Here is a 19,714-nt window from a genome sequence, read left to right as displayed (position 1 = left end):
TGAGGTTGACAGGTCCTCATTAAAGATAAGGTCGTTAAAAAAAAAAAAAAAAAGGTGGTCGTCAAGAAAAAAGGTCCTCGTTTGTACAGCTATCCGAGCAGCGGAGGGATAATTTCGGGGGCTCGCGGAAGGGTGAGCCAAGGACGTCTAAATAAAAACGGAATTAATTCGATTTGCTCCGTTTTCCTTCGCCAGCTGCTGGAGACGCCGGTTTAACGGGTTCTTCCTCGCGGGGAACGCGAGGGACTCCGGCAGGAAGAAAGGCCGCGAGACGAGTTTCCTCGCCGTGTTCGCGCCGCGTGGAGAGCGCGTTCCGCCGCGGCGGTAAATCGGGGGCGGGCGTTCCGCGGCTTTCCGCCCGGGGCGCGGTCGGAGGCGAGGAAGAGGAAAGGAAAACAGGAGAAACGGACTCGCTTGTTTATTTTAATGCAGCGGGGTTGCTGAACGTGGGAGATGAGATCAATAACACCGCGCGCTAAATCTCAAATAAACGGACGAGACGACCGATTTATGCGAAACGCTACATTAAAACCTCATCGTTTTAGTTTTTAACCGGCTTCCCAGAGCCAGTCGATGTTTTTTTGCAGTAGTACTGCTGGCCCTATAGCGTACACTAGCACGGATTCTCCAGTGGTTCTGACTGGTAGCGGGCTGTAGGGTAGAACGGTACATTTCTCAGTGTTGAATCAACTCCTTCCGAGTTTATGCGAGTCCGCTATGTGCAGCGGACTCGTATAGACTCTGTCAGAGTTTCATTAACACCCCCGGACGCTTCGCCGCGAGCGGTCGCCGGCTCACAGATGAGTCCGCCAGAGGAGCGCGGGTCTGGCGGCGCTGGAGTGACGCGAGAGGAGAAATTTCCATCTGAAAATTGGGCAGATAGCATCGCGCGCGGTGGGGGGGGGGGGGGGTGGAGGGGATATACACTGAGCCTGTAATACTGCACCTCCGCAGACCACATTAGGCATCAAGGTCAATATCCCCCCTGTCCGTGAGGCAGCGCCGGTGTTTTGACTCCCGCTGTCGCTTCGGTCCGCGCCGCGCCGCTCCGCGCCGCTGGAAGGGGAAGCTCGGGTTCGGCGCTCGTGTTCCGCGGAGCCTGTCCGTCAGCGCCGATAGCATCGCGGTTACTTTCACGTTTCTGAGACTCCGCGGCGGGAAGCTCGGCCCTTATCAGTGTTCGGCCACAGCCTTGTTATTCCGCTGCTTCCCCCCCCCCCCAACACACCTTTAATCCGCAATCAGGGAACAGGCACACACACACATAGACGAGCACATGCACACACACATGTACACAAGCACACGCAGACATACACACATATGCAAACACACATGCACACATACAAATACACACGCACGCACACACACATACACACATGTACACATAAATGTATAAACGCACACACATATCTAGAATTGGTATAACTGAATAAATGGTTTTCCCATTTGTGCTTATGCCATAGTGACTACAGTAATAGACTATAAATATTAAGGAATAAACCAAAGTAGGTAGACTGAAGGGGGGGGGGGGTGTAAACTTGTCAGAGAAGTGGATTAGTAACCATAGAGACCCGGATGGGACCCCTAGTGCCGCATGCTTCAGCAAGGTACTGATTTGCGATTTGCGTCGATGTACCGTAGCAACAGAACTGCACTGTCACTAACTGTCAATAACTCTAAAATAGCGGGAAGGTCCCCTGGTGTGGCCACGGGTGACCGCAGCCCCCACCCGGCTTGGGGCACCAGCGCCCCAGAGGACCCAGAGTGGGGCAGGGAGGGGGGGAGTACGGGGGTCTCGTCCGGAGCGATCCCGTCTCTCCTTAGGGAAGCTCGGAGAACATTCCGGGCCATGCTCTCACTCTCACTCTCACTCTCACCCGGCTAGCCGGCGCCGGCGCTGTGGGGATCAGCTCGATCGGCAGGGCCCGTACGCTCCAGGCGCGTCTGACCCGCCGCGCGGGTAACGGAGTCGGGGCCGCGACGAGAGGCCCGGACCGCGGCGGCATTCCAACGAGCCGCGGCGAGCGATCAATTATTCACAACGCCATTTACAACCGCGCTTAAAAAAAACAGGCACGCGCGGCCCTCTAAAACACACCACGCCCGCTTGCTTAAAAGATCATGAGGTTATGAATGGCTGGGGGGTGGGGGGGGGGGGTCTAGGGTGATGGTGGTGGTGGTGGTGGGGGGGTGGGGGCGGCGATGGTGGTTATTGCTCAGAAGAGAGGGAAAACTTTTCATCTTTCTATTAAGACGTCGAGACATTACTCCTGCCCATTTCACGCAAACTGAAATCACAATTACCACCGCAAAGGCACCGGGAGAGAGAGAGGAGGTGTCAATAACTGGTGGCTTAATGCAAATTGTCGGGCGCAGCAGGTTAATGGACCAATGAAAACAAACAGGAGGCGGGACCACGGGGCGGCTGTCACTCAGTTGCTATGGCAGCGGCTTCGGCGGGCCGAGACCAGGACGAACGCCAAAAACGAAAAAGACTAAATTCCCACCGGAGGGAATCGATGTACTCGGAGCGGAGGTGTTGGGGGGGGGGGGTACACGTCAAAACTATTTGGTTTGAAAAGGGAGAGAAAACAAAATTCTGGAATCAAAAAAATCTTTTAATGTAAAACAAGCACGCTGTGGTGAAATGCCACCCCGGGCCGCTCTGTGAAAAACGATCAGAGGTTTGTTTACCTCGAGGTCATAACTTAACATGTACATCTAAATGGAGCGTGAGATTCATTTTAAGTGTTTTTGGAGGGGGGGGGAATCGATATGTAAGTATTTTTGATTTAAAAAGAACCAAAGGGAAAACTGGACATAGCAAGCGTACGTTCAGCAAATGGCCGTCACAACACTGATTTCTTAATGATTTTTTTTCCCGCAACCCGTCTACCCAATTAGCTCCCCGCAGCTAAGTTCAATGTAATGAGTAACTGGAAATTCCAACTGAACCTCCTTCAAACCCACAGCCAGGTTCTAAAACCAGCCGCCCCACCATTCCCAAAAGAGAGGCAGGGTGGTGACACATGACCTATGCTGTGGGCTGATTTGAGTATCAGCTCAAAAACATATCGGTAATCTTTATGTAAACAAACTGAATTCAGGGATGGGGCCTTAAACAGAGGTCAGGAACACCTAAAACATGCGTAATTTCTGGCAAGATCAAACTGCATTTTATTGCGGAAATATGAGGCAAACTAGGGATAGTGAGAAAAATCTGAGATAGACAGACATGCCTAAAACATTGATACACACCCGAGATATTAACACACCAGTGAGACAGTGAGAAATACCTCAGAAAGTGAGACACCTGAAATAGTGAACCTCACCTGACACAGGGAGACACATCTGAGATATTAACACACCTGAGACAGGGAGACACACCAGAGACAGCAAAACACACCTGAGACAGTGAGACACACCTGAGAGACACACCTGAGAGACACACGAGACAACAAGACACACCTGAGAGACACACCTGAGACAGCAAGACACACCTGAGACAGCGAGACACCTGAGAGACACACCTGAGACAGTGGGACACACCTGAGAGACACACCTGAGACAGTGAGACACCTGAGAGACACACCTGAGACACACCTGAGACAGCGAGACACACTTGAATAACTGGACCAACCCAAGGGGGTCAGAGCTGCACACCAGACTGACTGAGACCCAGCGAGACGCGCTTGAGGAAGCACACACACTCCGCATTCAGAGCGCACTCTGGCCAGCGGGTCACAGAGGCAGAGGAGTCACAGGCCCCCAGCCCCCCCCCCCCCCGCCCCCAGCAGTGACGGGCAGCCCCGTCCACGTTGCCCCCTTGGCGCGGGGCGACTGCTGCTCCTCAGGGAAGCAGAGCTAACAGAGCAGATTACCGCACACGCTCTGCCTGTCCTCGGCCTACTCATCGCTGCAAACCGCACGCGTGCCCACCGCGGGCAGCGACAGATAAACCAGCCCGAGAGGGTGAGGCGCCGGGGCCCTCCACCGTTCAGGCCCCCGCAGCGTGAGGCGACTCCGCAACGACAAAGCTCTCTCTCTCTCTCTCTTTACGTCTGTCTCTCTCTTTCTGTCTGTCTCTCTCGCGCTCACTCTCTCTGACTCTCATTCTGTCTCTCTGTCTCTCTCACTCTCACTCTGTCCGTGTCTCTTTCTGTCTTTGTCTCTCTTTCTCTCACTTACAGTCTCTCGCGCTCTCTGTCTGTGTCTCTCTCTCAGTCTATCTCCTCTCTCTCTCTCTCCCTTGCCTGCTCTCTCTCTCTCTCAGTTTCTGTCTCCCTCTCTCTGTCTCCCTCGTTCTGTCTCTCTCTCCCTCTCTCCTGTGTATGAGCGCATGTCTTCACTCTGTGTACTCTGAGTCGCACAGACCTTGGGAGCGCCTTCCACCTTCACTCTTCTCTCTCTTATCCCTCTCTCCTTCTCTCTGTCCTTTTTAAGAACGGACGTACTGTCCGTCACCGTGTCCGACGCCACACGTGCTCCGCCTCAGTTCCTCTGTGTGCCAAACCAGAGTCCGCCCCTCCCGCCAACCCTCCCCCCCCACCCTCCCGCCACCCCCCCCCCCACCCCCCCACCCCCGCCCCGCCCCCCCCCCCGCCCCCCACGCCCCTGTTTCACGGGCTTCGGTGCGCTTTAGGACAATCGCGCCCTATCAGGAGCTCACCGAATTAAACCGAATCGCAGCGTTTCACCACGGAGAGCGCGGCGAAATGGCCGTGGGTTTCGCCGGTGACTGACAGGGTGTACGGGAGGTCCTTCTGTCCGGGGGGGGGGGTCGGGGGGGGGCGTGAAAGCCAGCTCTGCCATGATTAAACAACACCAGGCCCTTCTCTGCGCAGGGGGAGAAGATCTCCCACAGTATTGACATCGTGTCTCACATAATTGCCTCCACGGCTAAAATTTATTATCATTTTTTTCCTAAATTTACATAACGCATTGCGTAAGGCAGACAAGCCTTTTCATGTTATTGAGTCAACCTGACAACAATCCATGTCCATAGCTCGGAGCGTCAGAGCCGAGTGAAAAACAGACAACATATTTATTACTTAATCCCAATTTAAAAACGGCACATTAACACTGCAGTGCTGCCCGAAGACCTAAACTAGATGCTTAAATTCTGTCTGTGTTTCAAAAATGTTTATCATTCCACTTGATCTATGGCTGGGGCCCCTTTTACTTGGTTTTACTTTCTTAAATTTACATTTGCAAGAGTATCGTAATGGGTAAGGAGTTGGTCTTGCAACCGAAAGGTCACAGGTTCAATTTCCCAGGTGGGACATTGCCGTTGTACCCTTGAGCAAGGTACTCAACCTGCACTGCTTCAGTATATGTCCAGCTGCATAAATGGATGCAATGTAAATGCTATGAAAAAAGTTGTGTAAGTCCACTCTGGATAAGTCTGCTAAATGCCTACAATGTAATATATATATATATATATATTTTTTTTTTTTCTTTTTGAAAGCACTGACCACATGTCATCCTTTAACGTGGTGCAAAAAAACATTTAAAGTATAAATGTAAAGGCCCTGCTGAGGGGTCAGTGCATGACCAGCCGAATTCCGACTCCGCGGGTTAATGTGGGTCACCGCGTTGGCGGGCGGCTTTCAAACAAGCCTCCCGAACGGCTACAGAACCGCCACCGGGGGGGCGCTCACACGGAGAACCGGGGAGGGAACGCTTTCTGCCGCCGGAGGCCGTACGAAAGCAGAGGCGAGTCTAATTCGATCCCGAGCAGCGGAAACGCCGCTCTCCAGCCGTAATGCGGCGAGTAAAGCCCGCAACACGGGGGCTCGCTGATTACAGCGTCAAACTGGGAGAGTTCTGCTCCAACACAAACAGCTGGAGAACCGCTAAACGGCTGGCTAATGATACATTAGCGCTCTGCGCTCTCTCTCTCTCTCTCTCTCTCTCTCTCTCTCTCTCTCTCTCTCTCTCTCTCTCTCTCTCGCTCTCTCTCTCTGTGTCTCTGTCTCTCTCTCTCTGTCTGTCTCTCTCTCTCTCTTCTCTCTCCCTCTCTCTCTCTCTCTCTCTCTCTCTCTCTCTCTCTCTCTCTCTCTCTGTCTCTCCTCCCTCCCTCCTCCTCTCTCTCTCTCTCTCTCTCTCTCCCTCTCTCTCTCACTCTCAGTTTTTTTTTTTTTTTGCTGATGGAGTGTGGATGTTTTTTTTTTAATATAAGAAAATGGAAGTGTATATGTTTCTCTTCTCTCTCTCTCTCTCTCTCTCTTTTCTCTAGCTATTTCTCTCTTTTCTGCCTGTGGTTAGTTTGTTAATTGTTTTTCTCTTTATGTTGCTTGTGTATTATTTTTGTTTTGAAGTACAGTAATTTCTGTGGTTAAACAATGTCCCAATAAAAGGGTTTTTAAATCTCTCTCTCTCTCTCTCTCTCTCTCTCTCTCTCTCTCTCTCTCTCTCTCCCCCCTCACACATTTCTGTCACACCAAACCGAGTGGTACCTGACTGCAATTTTCGAGGCAGCCATTTGTGTTTTCGCTCACAAAAGTCTCACAAAACACCTCGCTAAAATTTCACTAAACACATCGCAAAAAACATCGCTCAAATCAGTACTTTCAAGTGCTGCAAAGATTTCTTCCACGCTTCGAAGTTCACACCTCACATCGCGGCGAGAGAAAGCACCAAAACAGAACTTTCCTGTAAATCCTGTCTGAAACGATGCTGTAACGTAAAATGCTATATTGACCAAAATAAAATGTTGACCGAAACAAAAAAAAGAAAAAAAAAAAAGATTCGACCGCCAGATGAGACTTCCTCAGTGAGCGATCAGCAGGTGTGCGCTGCCCCTGTAGCCTCCGACCGAACGGAAGCGCTAGCCCACGCGCTCGCTCACCGTCAGCGGGGGAACAGCTGGAGACCGCAGCGCGGTCGAGCGGCACCGTAGGCTAGCGCTGATCGGGCCGCCTACGGATTCCAGACGCTGACGAAGCCCAGCTGCGCTCCGGAGCCGCAGGTCGCGCGGCGCTCGGGCGGCGCGGGGAAATAAACGCAGTCGCGGAAGATTCGGGAGTCAGTTAACACCTTCGCCCGTTCTCTCCCACGTTTTCTTTTTTTTGGTCCTCTCCTGCTTCGCCTTCAGACTCGCCATCGGGCAGGAGCGGGAAACATCTGTCGGCGGCTGCGTAGGCGAAATGGCGGACCGCGGGCAGCCATTTGCCCTCAGAATTCATCTTCAGCTGAAATAAATAAAATGTCCCTCCCTCCACCGATCCCGGAGCTAAAATCGTTTCCCTGAAAGGGGGTAACGTAGTTTGTGGAGGAAAAAAAAAAGGGGCTTCTTGCATGTAGCGCTGTGCGGGTTGGGCTGAACAGGGGGAGGGGCTAAGCGTCCTTCCTGTGCCCCATCATGCATCAGGGCACGCGGGTAACGAGCGCGCGAGGGTCGCCCCGCCGTCTGCTGGGCTTCACGGCACGCCGCGCTCGACACGGCGAACGAGGAGGGGGACGCGCCGGGGTCGCCCGCCAACTTCCGAACGGCTCAATCCACCCGGGCCGGGGCGCGCGGTGTGGCCTGGCACGGCGCACCTGGGCGAGCCTGCGAAGCGTGAAACAAGCTTCTCTCTCTCCTTCTGGGGCCCGCCGAGTCCCCGCCGTTCCTCCAGGCCGCAGCGCCGCCGTCGCGCTCTAGGGGTCAGGGTTGAGTCGCGGCCAAATCTCCCCTCCACGCGTTAAGCCTTTGCGCCAGCAGCCCGGGCCCCTCTGCTCCATGTGGCCCCCCCCCCCCCCCCTCCCCCCCCTGCCCCCCCCCCCCCCCCAGCATTCGTGAGTGCAACTTGTCAGGGGGAGATGGAGCACGGCGCGCGGAGGTAAATGTGTGGAGTGGGCGGAACTGGCAGCCGGAGTGGGGGATCGCTAGTACCCGGCGCTCTCCGGATCCCGGCCCGCCCCCCCCACCCCTCCCCCAGTCCCCCCACCCCCACCCCCCGGCCTTGGTAGCCCCTGGTCCTCGTAGCCCTGGCTGTTTTAATGCATAATTAAGAAGGTCAAAATTAATGAAGCGACGTGGAGTAAAGTTCACGGAATCCCCCGGCTCTGTTTACGCCGTCAGCTCCGGAGGAGGAAGAATGTCAGGCTGAGCCCGGCTGGAGGCCGGCCGGGGGGGGCGCAGTGGTGATGGGGGGGGGGCGGGTGGAGCGCACCTGCGGACCGCGGTTAGGCGAGCGCGGGCCAGAGGTCCGGACGCAGACGAGGGGCCGAGCAGAGACAGAAAGGAACAGGAAGCGCGGGCGACTGCGAGGCTAGAGACAGGCCTGGAGACGCCATGAAGGCTGGGGACCCGCGTGGCATTTCCGTCACCAAATTCTCCTCACTCTCGCGATGTTCCATTAACTGCCACCCCATAGAGGGGTGGGGCAGGGTACGGTGTGGTAGGAAGTTGGTTGGGGTGAAGAGTTGGGTGGGGTGGGGTGGGATGGTGAGTGGGGTCGGGTGGGGTGGGATGGTGAGTGGGGTCGGGTGGGGTGTGGTGGGGTGGGGTTGGACTCCACTTACCTGGAGGGTGCAGTCGCTGCTCAGTTCTCTGCCGGCGAAAATGACCCTCAGCTCCTCAGGCCGGACCCCCTGCTGTCTCCCCACAGCCTCCCTCAGCTCAGCCACACTCGCCCCGGCCTCCAGCTCCACCGGGTAGCCCTGACTGCTGTTAAACCTGACAAACACTGCGTGTGTGAGAGTGTGTGTGAGAGAGAGTGTGTGTATGTGAGAGAGAGTGTGTGTGCGTGTGTGTGTGAGAGAGTGTGTGCGTGCGCGTGTGTGTGTGAGAGTGTGTGTGTGTGTGTGTGTGTATGTGAAAGTGTGTGTGGTGATGGTGGAGTGTGGTGCGTGATGTGTGTGTGTGTGTGTGTGTGGGATGCTGTGTGTGAGCTGTGTGTGTGTGTGTGCATGTGTGTTTGTGTGGATGTGAGTGCAGTTGTGTGAGTGAGGATGTGGGAGGAGAGAGAGGAGAGAGAGAGAGAGAGAGAGAGAGAGAGGGAAGGTAAATTTAAAAAGAAGGCATGAGAGTGAGAGACAGGGAGGGGGGGGGGGAACCCAAGAAGGTGATTGGGAGGTGGCCTTTAATACAAAATGCAAAGTGAGTCTCACTGAGCAAGATTGAGCCCAAAAGCTTTTTCCGCTATCTTTTCTTATTATTTTAATTGAAATGAGTCAACCTTTGCAGAACCCTTCTAGGGTCTGAGATAAGTCCAAACTCGTAAATGGCAGATCTGTCGAAGTAAAAGCCCCAAGCTGTCTGCAGTAATATTTTAATATTCTATTAAACTCCGCAAAGCTGTGTACATAAGTGCATCTGTGCAGGCCTAAATACACACCCATCTGGCGACTGCACACAGCCACGCACATTCACAACCTGTGTGTGCACTTACACACACACACACACACACATACACAACCTGTGTGTGCACTTACACACACATACACACGCACATCTATATGCACACGCACATGCGCGTACACACATGTACGCACACGCACACTCTCAAAAGCACACACTAATACGCACACACGCAAATGTACCTGCATTCACATGCGCACAAGCACACGCATGCAAAGCCCTTTCAGAAAACTGCATTTGCAGACGCTCCTGGCTTGAGTCACAGAGAAAATAAAAACTCAGATCGTGAACGAACCACAAAGGGACAGAGCCCAGCCTATCAGGAGGAGCCGAGTCAGCTGACCTCTCCAGCATCTGACATTCTCGAACAAAAGGGGATTTTTCAAAAGAACTTGGAAACAGACATGCCCTTTAATCAGGGACGAGGAGGAAATGGAATCCAAAACAAACACTTAATCTTAATCCTACGAAATGTACGCGCAATCGCCAAAACGCCGCAGCACTAGACGCGAAGTTTGAAGTTCAGCGCAGACTTCGGGCGCTGCCTGGTTCTCATTTGGAGCGTAATTCTGGTCTGTAGTGCATTTTGCTCAGGTATTCTGTACGTACAGTAACATGCTGTATGTGAAGTCTGACCTGAGGGAGACAGTCACAAGCATTAGTCTAGAGCCGGGGAATGTGGATCCACTGATCCGTATCCTATGGGGATAAGTCAGCAAACTGACTGCTGTTGCCCACTACCATCCCATCTGAATGACATACATAAGAGTTGGTGGATCTGTAAAGCACATGTGCTGTACTGTTTGCATGATTATACCATGGTTGTTTTTTTAAAAGTCTAAAACAACCTAAAACTAATAACACATTTTGTGAAAACTAAAATTAAACTGAAATGGAAAGTGGAATAATGGAAACTGAAATAGAATTTCAAACTAAATTGAAAGTAAAAACCTACTGAAGCTAAACTCTTCTTTTTCAGTATCCTCTGAACACACCTGAAATGTACGCCATTAAGGCATTTCTAAAAGCTTTCAGACTGTCTCCATCAACAGGTTTTTATATATTTATGTGCCTCTTCCCATTTTCTCTCAATTTACAGTGCCGAGAGTCGCATTCACCAGACGAGCCGAAACCCGAAATTCGAAATTCAGGAGAACGCTGAGAAGCATTTGATCTCTGAAACATGTGCTGCCTGCCCACTGATTCCTTCTGCTACACCATCCGCAAGCTGACCTTGCACATGCCGGAAGAACACGTCCGTGTCCAGGTTGAGCAAGCAGACTGCACTCACCTGACTGACCAGCAGAGGTCGCCAGTGAGTGACGAGACGCGGTCATCCAGACCGACTGAATCCCTCCCTCCCTGGGTGATGAAGAGGCAAATTACAGCTGCCCCCCCCCCACCGCCGACCCTCAAGGCTGCGGCCTGCAGGTTGTACTGACAGGCTTTTAAAGACGGGAAGACCAGGATGAGTGTAACCTCCCCTAAAAATGAGACTTTTCAGTTCATATCAGACCATTAGCAAATTATGTCCATTAAGGTGGACGGGAGCCCACAAGTAATCGAGTGAAACTCCGCCGCGTTCCTGTGGGTCAGTTGCTTAGCGCCATAAACCCTGATACCGCCACTAAGAGCCAGGCCATGTCCCGCCTTCGCCACACCGCGTAAACCCAACTCTCCCAGTACCGTTTAACCAGGAGGACGAGCGCGCCCGTCCTGGCGGGCGCACTAAAACCGAAATCCTGACAGGGGGAAGAGGCCCCCGCGGACGACGAAAGGGGAGCGCGTGCGGCGGAGAGGCCGCGTGACTCGCCCCTTCCGCCGCCACTGCCGCCACTTCTGCCGCCATCTCCATAACCTCCCTCATTGTTTGCATCCCGTCCAAGTGGATAACAAATGAGCAAATTCCTCCTTTGTCATGTCCCATTACCGGAGCAGCCAGTTTTTGTGAGGGAATTTTCGACGTGTCCGGATTCCCAGAGCCGTAGAGAGTGGGGCGGGGGTAGGCGAGGGGGTGGGGGGTGGGGGGGGGTGTGGGGGGGGTTCGGGAGTAAGAATGACAGAATGCAATCATTTAAGTCTGCCAGACTGGATTACCCTTCCGAGAAACGCGTCCCTGACAGCCTCAAACCCCAGACATATTAGGAGATTTGGCTGGAGCGGAGTGGAAGGGGAGAGAATAAATATTTCAAGGATAAATATCTATTTTCTCTCCCCCCCCCCCGTGTTCCGGGAGCCCCTGCGAGTTCAGAAAGCGCGGGGGCGCGAGGCGGACCGCGGTCGTGACTGGGGGAGAGGTTCGGGCGCTCGAAACGACGCGGACTCTGCTCTGCATGGTAATGGGGCACTCTATTCCCCAGTGCTCAGTTAGCCCCGCCCCCCCTGTCTCCCTCCGCAGCGTGCATCCACTCAGACGGACGCCCTGTTAAAGGGACGCCATTTTGCCTGGATAAGAAAATTTGTTTTGATGGTAGTTTATATGCTTTCCCCTTATTTGTCTGGGCGTTATTTAAACAGCTGGATTCCGGTGGAGCGTGACAAAGGGCGCGGAGTCGCCCCTTAGAGACCACAGCCCAGTGTTTGAGCAACTGTACCGCCATCTGTCCCACGTATGAGCCAGGAAGTGTCCTCCATAGGGCCCCGTGTATTTCTAAATACATCTGAGCGTGTGTGTGTGTGTGTGGTGGTCGTGTAGGTGTGTGGTTGTGTGGTGTGTGCGTGATGTGTTGCTGGCATTGTGTGTGTGTGTTTGTGTTGTGGTTGTGTGTCTGTATGTAGTGCGTGTGTGGGTTGTGCAGATGTGTGTGTGCTGGTCTTGTGTTGCTGGTTTGTGTGTGTGTTTGTGTGTGTGTCTGTATGTGTGTGCACGTGTGTGTGGGTCTGTGCAGATGTGTGTGTGTGCGTGCGTGCATATGTGTTTGCCTGCGCATTTGTGTGTGTGTGTGTTTGTGTCTGTGTGTCTGTATGTGTGTTTGTGTGTGTGCGTCTGTGTGTCTGTATTTGTGTGTGTGTTTTTGTGTCTGTATGTGTGTGTGTGTGTGTCTATCTTATCTTGCCTATCCTCATCTATCATGCTGGTGTAAATGTATCTGTATGACGCGCAAGCCGGTTTCTGTGTGTCTGGGTTTTCGTACAGACACAAGTCGTATGTATGCTTACGCAGTTTAATAGAATATTACAATTAGATTGTAGACGGCTCGAGGGGCTTAACTTCAACAAATCTGCACACCAGATGGAACATAATGTTCCATAGGGTCTTTCGTATTTGTGTGTGTGTGTGTGTGTGTGTGAGAGAGAGAAAGAGAGAAAGAGAGACAGAGACCGCTTGTGTATGCATACGTGTGTGTTCGTGTCTGAGAGAGAGACTGCTTATGTATCCATACGCATGTGTGTTCGTGAGAGAGAGAGAGAAAGAGAGAGGGACTGCTTGTGTATCCATACGTATGTGCGTGTGAGAGAGAGAGGAGAGCTAGATGATGGTAGACTGCTGTGTTCCATACGTTGTGTGTGTGTGAGAGAGAGAGAAAGAAAGACTGCTTGTGTATGCATTTGTGTGTGTGTGTTTGTGCGTGTGAGAGAGAGAGAGAGACTGCTTGTGTATGCATACGTATGTGTGTTCGTGAGAGAGAGAGAGAAAGACTGCTTGTGTATGCATTCGTGTGTGTGTGTGAGAGAGAGAGAAAGAAAGAATGCTTGTGTATGCATTCGTGTGTGTGTGTTTGTGCGTGTGTGAGAGAGAGAGAGACTGCTTGTGTATGCATAACGTGGGGAGTGGTTTGGCGCGTGTGTGTGTGGAGAGAGAGAGAAGGAAGGACTGCTTGTGCATGCATACGTGTGTGTGCGCGTGTGTGTGTGTGAGAGAGAGAGAGAAGGAAGGACTGCTTGTGCATGCATACGTGTGTGTGCGCGTGTGCGTGTGTGTGCGCGTGTGTGTGTGTGTGCGCGCGTGTGGTGTGTGTGAGAGAGAGAGAGAGACTGCTTGTGCATGCATACGTGTGTGTGCGCGTGTGTGTGTGTGTGTGCGCGTGTGTGTGTGTGAGAGAGAGAGAGAAGGAAGGACTGCTTGTGCATGCATACGTGTGTGTGCGCGTGTGCGTGTGTGTGCGCGTGTGCGTGTGTGTGCGCGCGTGCGTGCAATTCTCCCGCCACAAGCACCGCACTAACTCCCCGGGGTGTACTGCTCTCCGTAAGTACAGACTGGAACTGAGGAGGAGAACTAGGATATTAATAAGACAGGAAATCTAACAGCCAGTTTGGGCCCCTACTCCGCATAATGAAATGTGTGTTATTTACTGATAGAACCCCATGACAGTAATTCTAAGAGGAGAAGGAAAAAAAGAGAAAAGGCAGAGACTAGACTTGTTCTGTCAATCAAATTAGGGAGGCGGAGAACGGTGGCCAGCCAATGATTCCTGTCTGAGTGGAGTGGCGGGCTGCCAGATCAATGCGAGCCCCACCAGAAAGGGGAATATGAAGACAGATTGGCTTAATTCTGAACCGAACCATCAGTGGGAAACAGGTCTGAGGACTCTTTAGTACAGAGAGAGAGTGGTGGTGGGGTGGGGGTGGGGTGGGGGGGGTGAGAGACACAGGGGAGGAGAAGGAAGACACGAGAGAGAAATAGACGAGAACAAATATAGAGGGGGAGGAATAGAGAGAGAGAGAGAAAGAAAGGCAGAAATGGATCGATAATAAAAAAGAGGAAAGGGAGAGATGAGGAGGGGAAGGCAGAAAGAGAAGGGAAACCTTAAAGAACCAGAGGCAGGGAGAGCGAGAGAGAGGAAAGGATAGAGTGAGCGGGAGGAGGGGGATGAGAGAAAAAGTGGAGAGGGAGAGATCTGTCTCTGTCTGAAGGCCTCGTTCATCATAATAAATGCGTGATTGACGGCTACTCCAGCTGCTGTGAGCGAAGAGGAAGTGTGAGGGGAAGCAATCACCACTCTAACCATCCCGCTAACTGTGGCCCCCTAACGCTCACCGCTCTAACCATCCCGCTAACTGTGGCCCCCTAACGCTCACCACTCTAACCATCCCGCTAACTGTGGCCCCCTAACGCTCACCACTCTAACCATCCCGCTAACTGTGGCCCCCTAACGCTCACCACTCTAACCATCCTGCTAACTGTGGCCCCCTAACGCTCACTACTCTAACCATCCCGCTAACTGTGAACACCAGGGCCCCCTAACGCTCACCACTCTAACCATCCCGCTAACTGTGGCCCCCTAACGCTCACCACTCTAACCATCCCGCTAACTGTGGCCCCCTAACGCTCACCACTCTAACCATCCCGCTAACTGTGGCCCCCTAACGCTCACCACTCTAACCATCCCGCTAACTGTGGCCCCCTAACGCTCACTACTCTAACCATCCCTCTAACTGTGGCCCCCTAACGCTCACCACTCTAACCATCCTGCTAACTGTGGCCCCCTAACGCTCACCACTCTAACCATCCCGCTAACTGTGGCCCCTAACGCTCACCCTAACCATCCCGCTAACTGTGGCCCCTAACGCTCACTACTCTAACCATCCCTCTAACTGTGGCCCCCTAACGCTCACCACTCTAACCATCCTGCTAACTGTGGCCCCCTAACGCTCACCACTCTAACCATCCCGCTAACTGTGGCCCCCTAACGCTCACCACTCTAACCATCCCGCTAACTGTGACCACCAGGGCCGCCTAACGCTCACCGCTCTAACCATCCCGGTAACTGTGGCCCCCTAACGCTCACCACTCTAACCATCCCACTAACTGTGGCCCCCTAACGCTCACCACTCTAACCATCCCGCTAACTGTGAACACCAGGGCCCCCCGATGCAGCCGTGACATCGCGGTAACATTCTTTAGTGATGAATATGCACCACCGCGTCTCCCAGAGTGCCGAGTGCCCGGCACAGTCCCCCCCCAGACATCGATTAGCAATAAACCGCCAAAACAGCCCTGGCAAAACCGCCTTAAAATACCGCAGGTTCAGCGCCCCCGACTCCCTCCCCCACGCGTAACAATAAATAACACAGATCCTCCGATTTCACAGCTTGGCTAGAGCAATTAAGAGGATAAAAACTTCTTTGTTCCCCTTTCTCTGCTTCGCCGCACCCTCCTTCATTTGGCGGGTCGCAGAAGCGGGCGGGGCACCGGCGCCGGCGCTGAGGAGCGGACGAGCTCGCGCGCTATCGGAGACCCGGCCCGTCCCCGCCGCTCATCCCCGGCTGCAGGAGCGGACGGCGGACGGCTGGCAGGCCTGGGGGGTCCCGGAGAGGATTATCTCACAGATCAATGGCGCAATTGATTCCGCACACCGCACCATTCGTCAGCCCGCGGTGGAGCCGCGAAAAATCGCGGGGATATATATTTCCTCCGCCCGTCCGTCCTCATTAATCAGGCGGCGGCGACGGTCGCCACGGAGACCGCACACGCTCCGCTGCCGTGACCCGGCTCCCGCCCCCGCGGCGCACGCTAACGCTTCCTCCACACCCCCGCGCGGCCTGTCCGCCACCGCCGAGCAGCTGAAGCTAAGCTAAGCTAAGCTAACGGGAGACCTCCCCCTGAGAAAACTGCGCTGCAGAACGCAAGCCAGTAGGAGGCGCTCTTCGCTCGGGAGCAAAACAAACCCCGAGCGGCGGCGGAGGCGCCGAGCCGCGGGACGCGCCGTCTTTCGGACGAGACCGAGGTCCGAGAACGAGATCCCGACCGCGGAAAGATTAAAGATCCCACGCCGCTTACCGCGCGCGGCATCTACGGCGGGCAAACAGGGCCGCTGTGCGCTCAGACGTTCCGATTCGCTGCCCCCTGGTGAACCACGCCGCCGCGCCGCCACACGTTTCCCGCCGGAATGCTCATTTCCTGGCGAAGATAGCGCCGGGGGGGGGGGGGGGGGGTCCCGGCGAGAGGAAGAACGCGGCGGTCCGGAAAGCGTGCCAGCGGCCCTTTGAGGAACCCGACGCACTGATGGCGGATTAGTCACTGCCAGGGAGAGGGGCGGGGGGGCGAGGTGCGGGGCGGGGGTGTGGAGGGGGGGGGTGGAGGAGGCGGAGGTGTCATTCTGCGCCCGTGCCAGCTGCCTCTCTCCGCTCCATCTCTGAGACAGAGGGGCAATTAGGGAGATAATCGACGATTAGCCTGCGCCTGGTACAAGCTGCACCTTGTCGGAGGGCGCGGGGGGGGGGGGAATTGGGGGTGGGGGGATTGGGGGTGGGGGGAGCGGGGGCAACACGTGTTTGGATGGCGGTGTGCTGCTTGCCAGACTGTTAACGGGATTCTGCGAGAGGGCGCTGGGGCAAGGGGGGCACAGAGCCAGAAACACAGCCACAGCTCCCAGCCCAAACGCTCCCTCCACCACAGCCACTGCTCCCAGCTCAAACGCTCCCTCCACCACTGCCACAGCTCCCAGCCCAAACGCTCCCTCCACCACAGCCACTGCTCCCAGCTCAAACGCTCCCTCCACCACAGCCACTGCTCCCAGCTCAAACGCTCCCTCCACCACAGCCACTGCTCCCAGCCCAAACGCTCCCTCCACCACAGCCACTGCTCCCAGCCCAAACGCTCCCTCCACCACAGCCACGGCTCCCAGCTCAAACGCTCCCTCCACCACTGGCACTGTCCACAGGCAAGCAGGAGCTGCTCTACAGAGAGGTAAGTACACCTGAGTCACTCTCTCTCTACAGAGAGGTAAGTACACCTGAGTCACTCTCTCTCTACAGAGAGGTAAGTACACCTGAGTCACTCTCTCTCTACAGAGAGGTAAGTACACCTGAGTCACTCTCTCTCTACAGAGAGGTAACAAAACCAAAACCTGATCCATTCTCTCTCTACAGACAGGTAATAACACCTGAGCCATGCTCTCTCTACAGACAGGTAAGTACACCTGAGCCATTCTCTCTCTACAGACAGGTAAGTACCCTTGAGCTATGTCACAGAAAGAGCATCCAGGACTGGCAGGACTGATAACACGTTTGTGTTCAGGCCAGTATGTCCGCTGATTAACACAGAGCAGGTATCGCCTCACCTGCGCTCAGGCCTTTCCAGACAGGTGAGGCGGTGCTGCCAACTGCCAAACACTGACAGACCTGAACCAATGCAAACAGTGCTCACCACAGCACCGATTAGATCCAATCACAGAGCAACTTACAGACGCCACGCTCTCATCCCGGTTAGACTGGAAGATGGAGACCAGAGACTGGAGACCAGACCCCCCCTAAACCACACCCGCCCCTCCCCCCCCCCATTTTAAATGCATGCTGGGACAGCAGCATCCCTCACAGGCTAAGGCCCAAAATAAGCGCTTAATGTGAGGGCAGCAGGGAGGCGGAGAGAGCAGTGAATCTCTGCCCCAGAGGCGGCCGCTTCCCGCGCCGAACTCCTGTTTCCTGTCCCGGCTCGGAGCGTCGGCAGTTTTTCACTCTCACTTCCTCCAGGCGCGAAAGTTCCCTCGCTCGCCCCCCCGCGCTCGTTCACCTCGTTCTTACCGCCAGCGACCGGCGGCGGGGAGCCATCGCATCGCATCGAATTCTAATTTCAGACAGAATTTGTTTTTCCCCCAGTTTTAATTATAAACCGCGGCGTCGGGCAAGAGCGCATTACGGGTTTCAGGTGGCCCCGTCCGCCGGCTCAACTCAACCATAAAATTGTCCCAGGCTAATCGCTTCCTAAACAACACAGCATTAGCTCAATGAAAATGGATCATAGAGTGCTGCCCTCAGAACAGCATCGATGTCCTGGGGGGGGGGGAAGGATCGGTGTGGAGACACACGGACACACGTACTCACACACACATCACACATGTACATACTCACACACACATCACACATATACACTCATACATCAGACATATACATACACGCGCACTTTACACATATACATACACATGCACATCACACATGTACACACGCACATCACACACACATGTACATACACATACACACACACACACATCACACATGTACATACACACACACACATCACACATGTACATACTCACACACACATCACACATGTACATACACACACACACATCACACATGTACATACTCACACACACATCACACATGTACATACTCACACACACATCACACATGTACATACTCACACACACATCACACATATACACTCATACATCAGACATATACATACACGCGCACTTTACACATATACATAGACATGCACATCACACATGTACACACGCACATCACACACACACACACGTACACCACACAGACATTCTCACACACACACATCGCACATACAGACACACGCACACACACACGCATGCACACAGTGCCATAAGCAATCAGCTACTTAATTATTCTCTACAGCGGGTGGAATGTTGAAGCGTCCTGTACGGCCTGTATCGATTTGAAGCTCGGCTAGAATATACACCCCGCGCCTTCTCCCCTACACGAAATATTTACCTCACGCAAATTTCCACTGATTGACAGTAACGCTGTCATTATCTTCTCGGGTTTCAGAGAGGACGCTCACACTTCCTGAGGCAATTAGGCAAAAACTCTTTGTCAGCTTTATCTAAATATCTGTCCTTTTCATTCCCTCATTTTCTCTTGTTCTTTTTTTTTACTGCTTGCTTGCTTTCTTTCTGTCCCTCCCTCCCTCCCTCCCTCCCTCCTTCTTTCACACTCTCTCTCTCCGATGACAGCTCGCTCGGAGATATGAAACTTGTGATTGACGTGCCAATTTCTTGGGCGTCCGGCTACGCCGAGACTCGGATCTAAATTCTGTCCGCTCCTCCCCTCTACGGTGACCGATAAACAAAAAATTCAACAAGTTCTGAAATACAGATAGCGCTCACAACTCGATGTAACCGTGACAACCTAGCCGATTTTCCTTCACAGCTTCACGGGGAAACAACAACGCGGTACGAGAAAAACCCCTCAGTTAGGCCCAGTCGACAAAATCGCAATACATAATCCGTACGTTCATCAACACATGTGATCACTGTTGGAGAGCACTACGCTCGTTAAACAGACTCACGTGTTGAACAACCTAAACTGACCCAAAACATCTTGGGTTAATGACTATGAATTATTGTTTTGTGTTTCCAAGCTAATTTATTAATAATAATAATAATAATAATAATAATAATAATTGTTTTTTTATTATTATTCAAAAAGGCCTCCCTATGTAAGACATTTGTGATGCCATCCTGATCAGTAAGTCCAGCTATGTTAAATAAAAATTAAAAAAAATGTACCATTTCATTTATTATCAAGAAATAGATGTTTTTACCGCAGTCAAAGACAGTGCTCTTCACGCATGCTTGAAACGTGCAAAGCTAAGACACAGGGGCCCAGGTCTGCAAACACACTCTCACATTCTCTCTCAAAGAAGCCTTAGATTAATCCAATGAGAAACAGGAG

General features: G+C 53.3%; 1 protein-coding gene across 2 annotated transcripts in view; it reads right to left on the bottom strand.

Moving 5' to 3' along the window:
• The window catches only part of prkn (parkin RBR E3 ubiquitin protein ligase), an 80,432-nt gene that overhangs the window by 50,662 nt on the left and 10,056 nt on the right, over nucleotides 1-19,714 (bottom strand). For both annotated transcript variants that reach the window (XM_064316909.1, XM_064316910.1), the window contains exon 2: nucleotides 8,509-8,672. In XM_064316909.1, the coding sequence (XP_064172979.1) occupies nucleotides 8,509-8,672 (164 nt within the window). The remainder of the gene's footprint in view (nucleotides 1-8,508; nucleotides 8,673-19,714) is intronic.

Source organism: Anguilla rostrata, chromosome 18 (genome assembly GCF_018555375.3).
Source record: "Anguilla rostrata isolate EN2019 chromosome 18, ASM1855537v3, whole genome shotgun sequence".
Taxonomy (NCBI): Eukaryota; Metazoa; Chordata; class Actinopteri; order Anguilliformes; family Anguillidae; genus Anguilla; species Anguilla rostrata.
The sequence above is the reverse complement of the archived record's forward strand: the minus strand, read 5'-3'. Positions and strand labels throughout refer to the sequence as shown.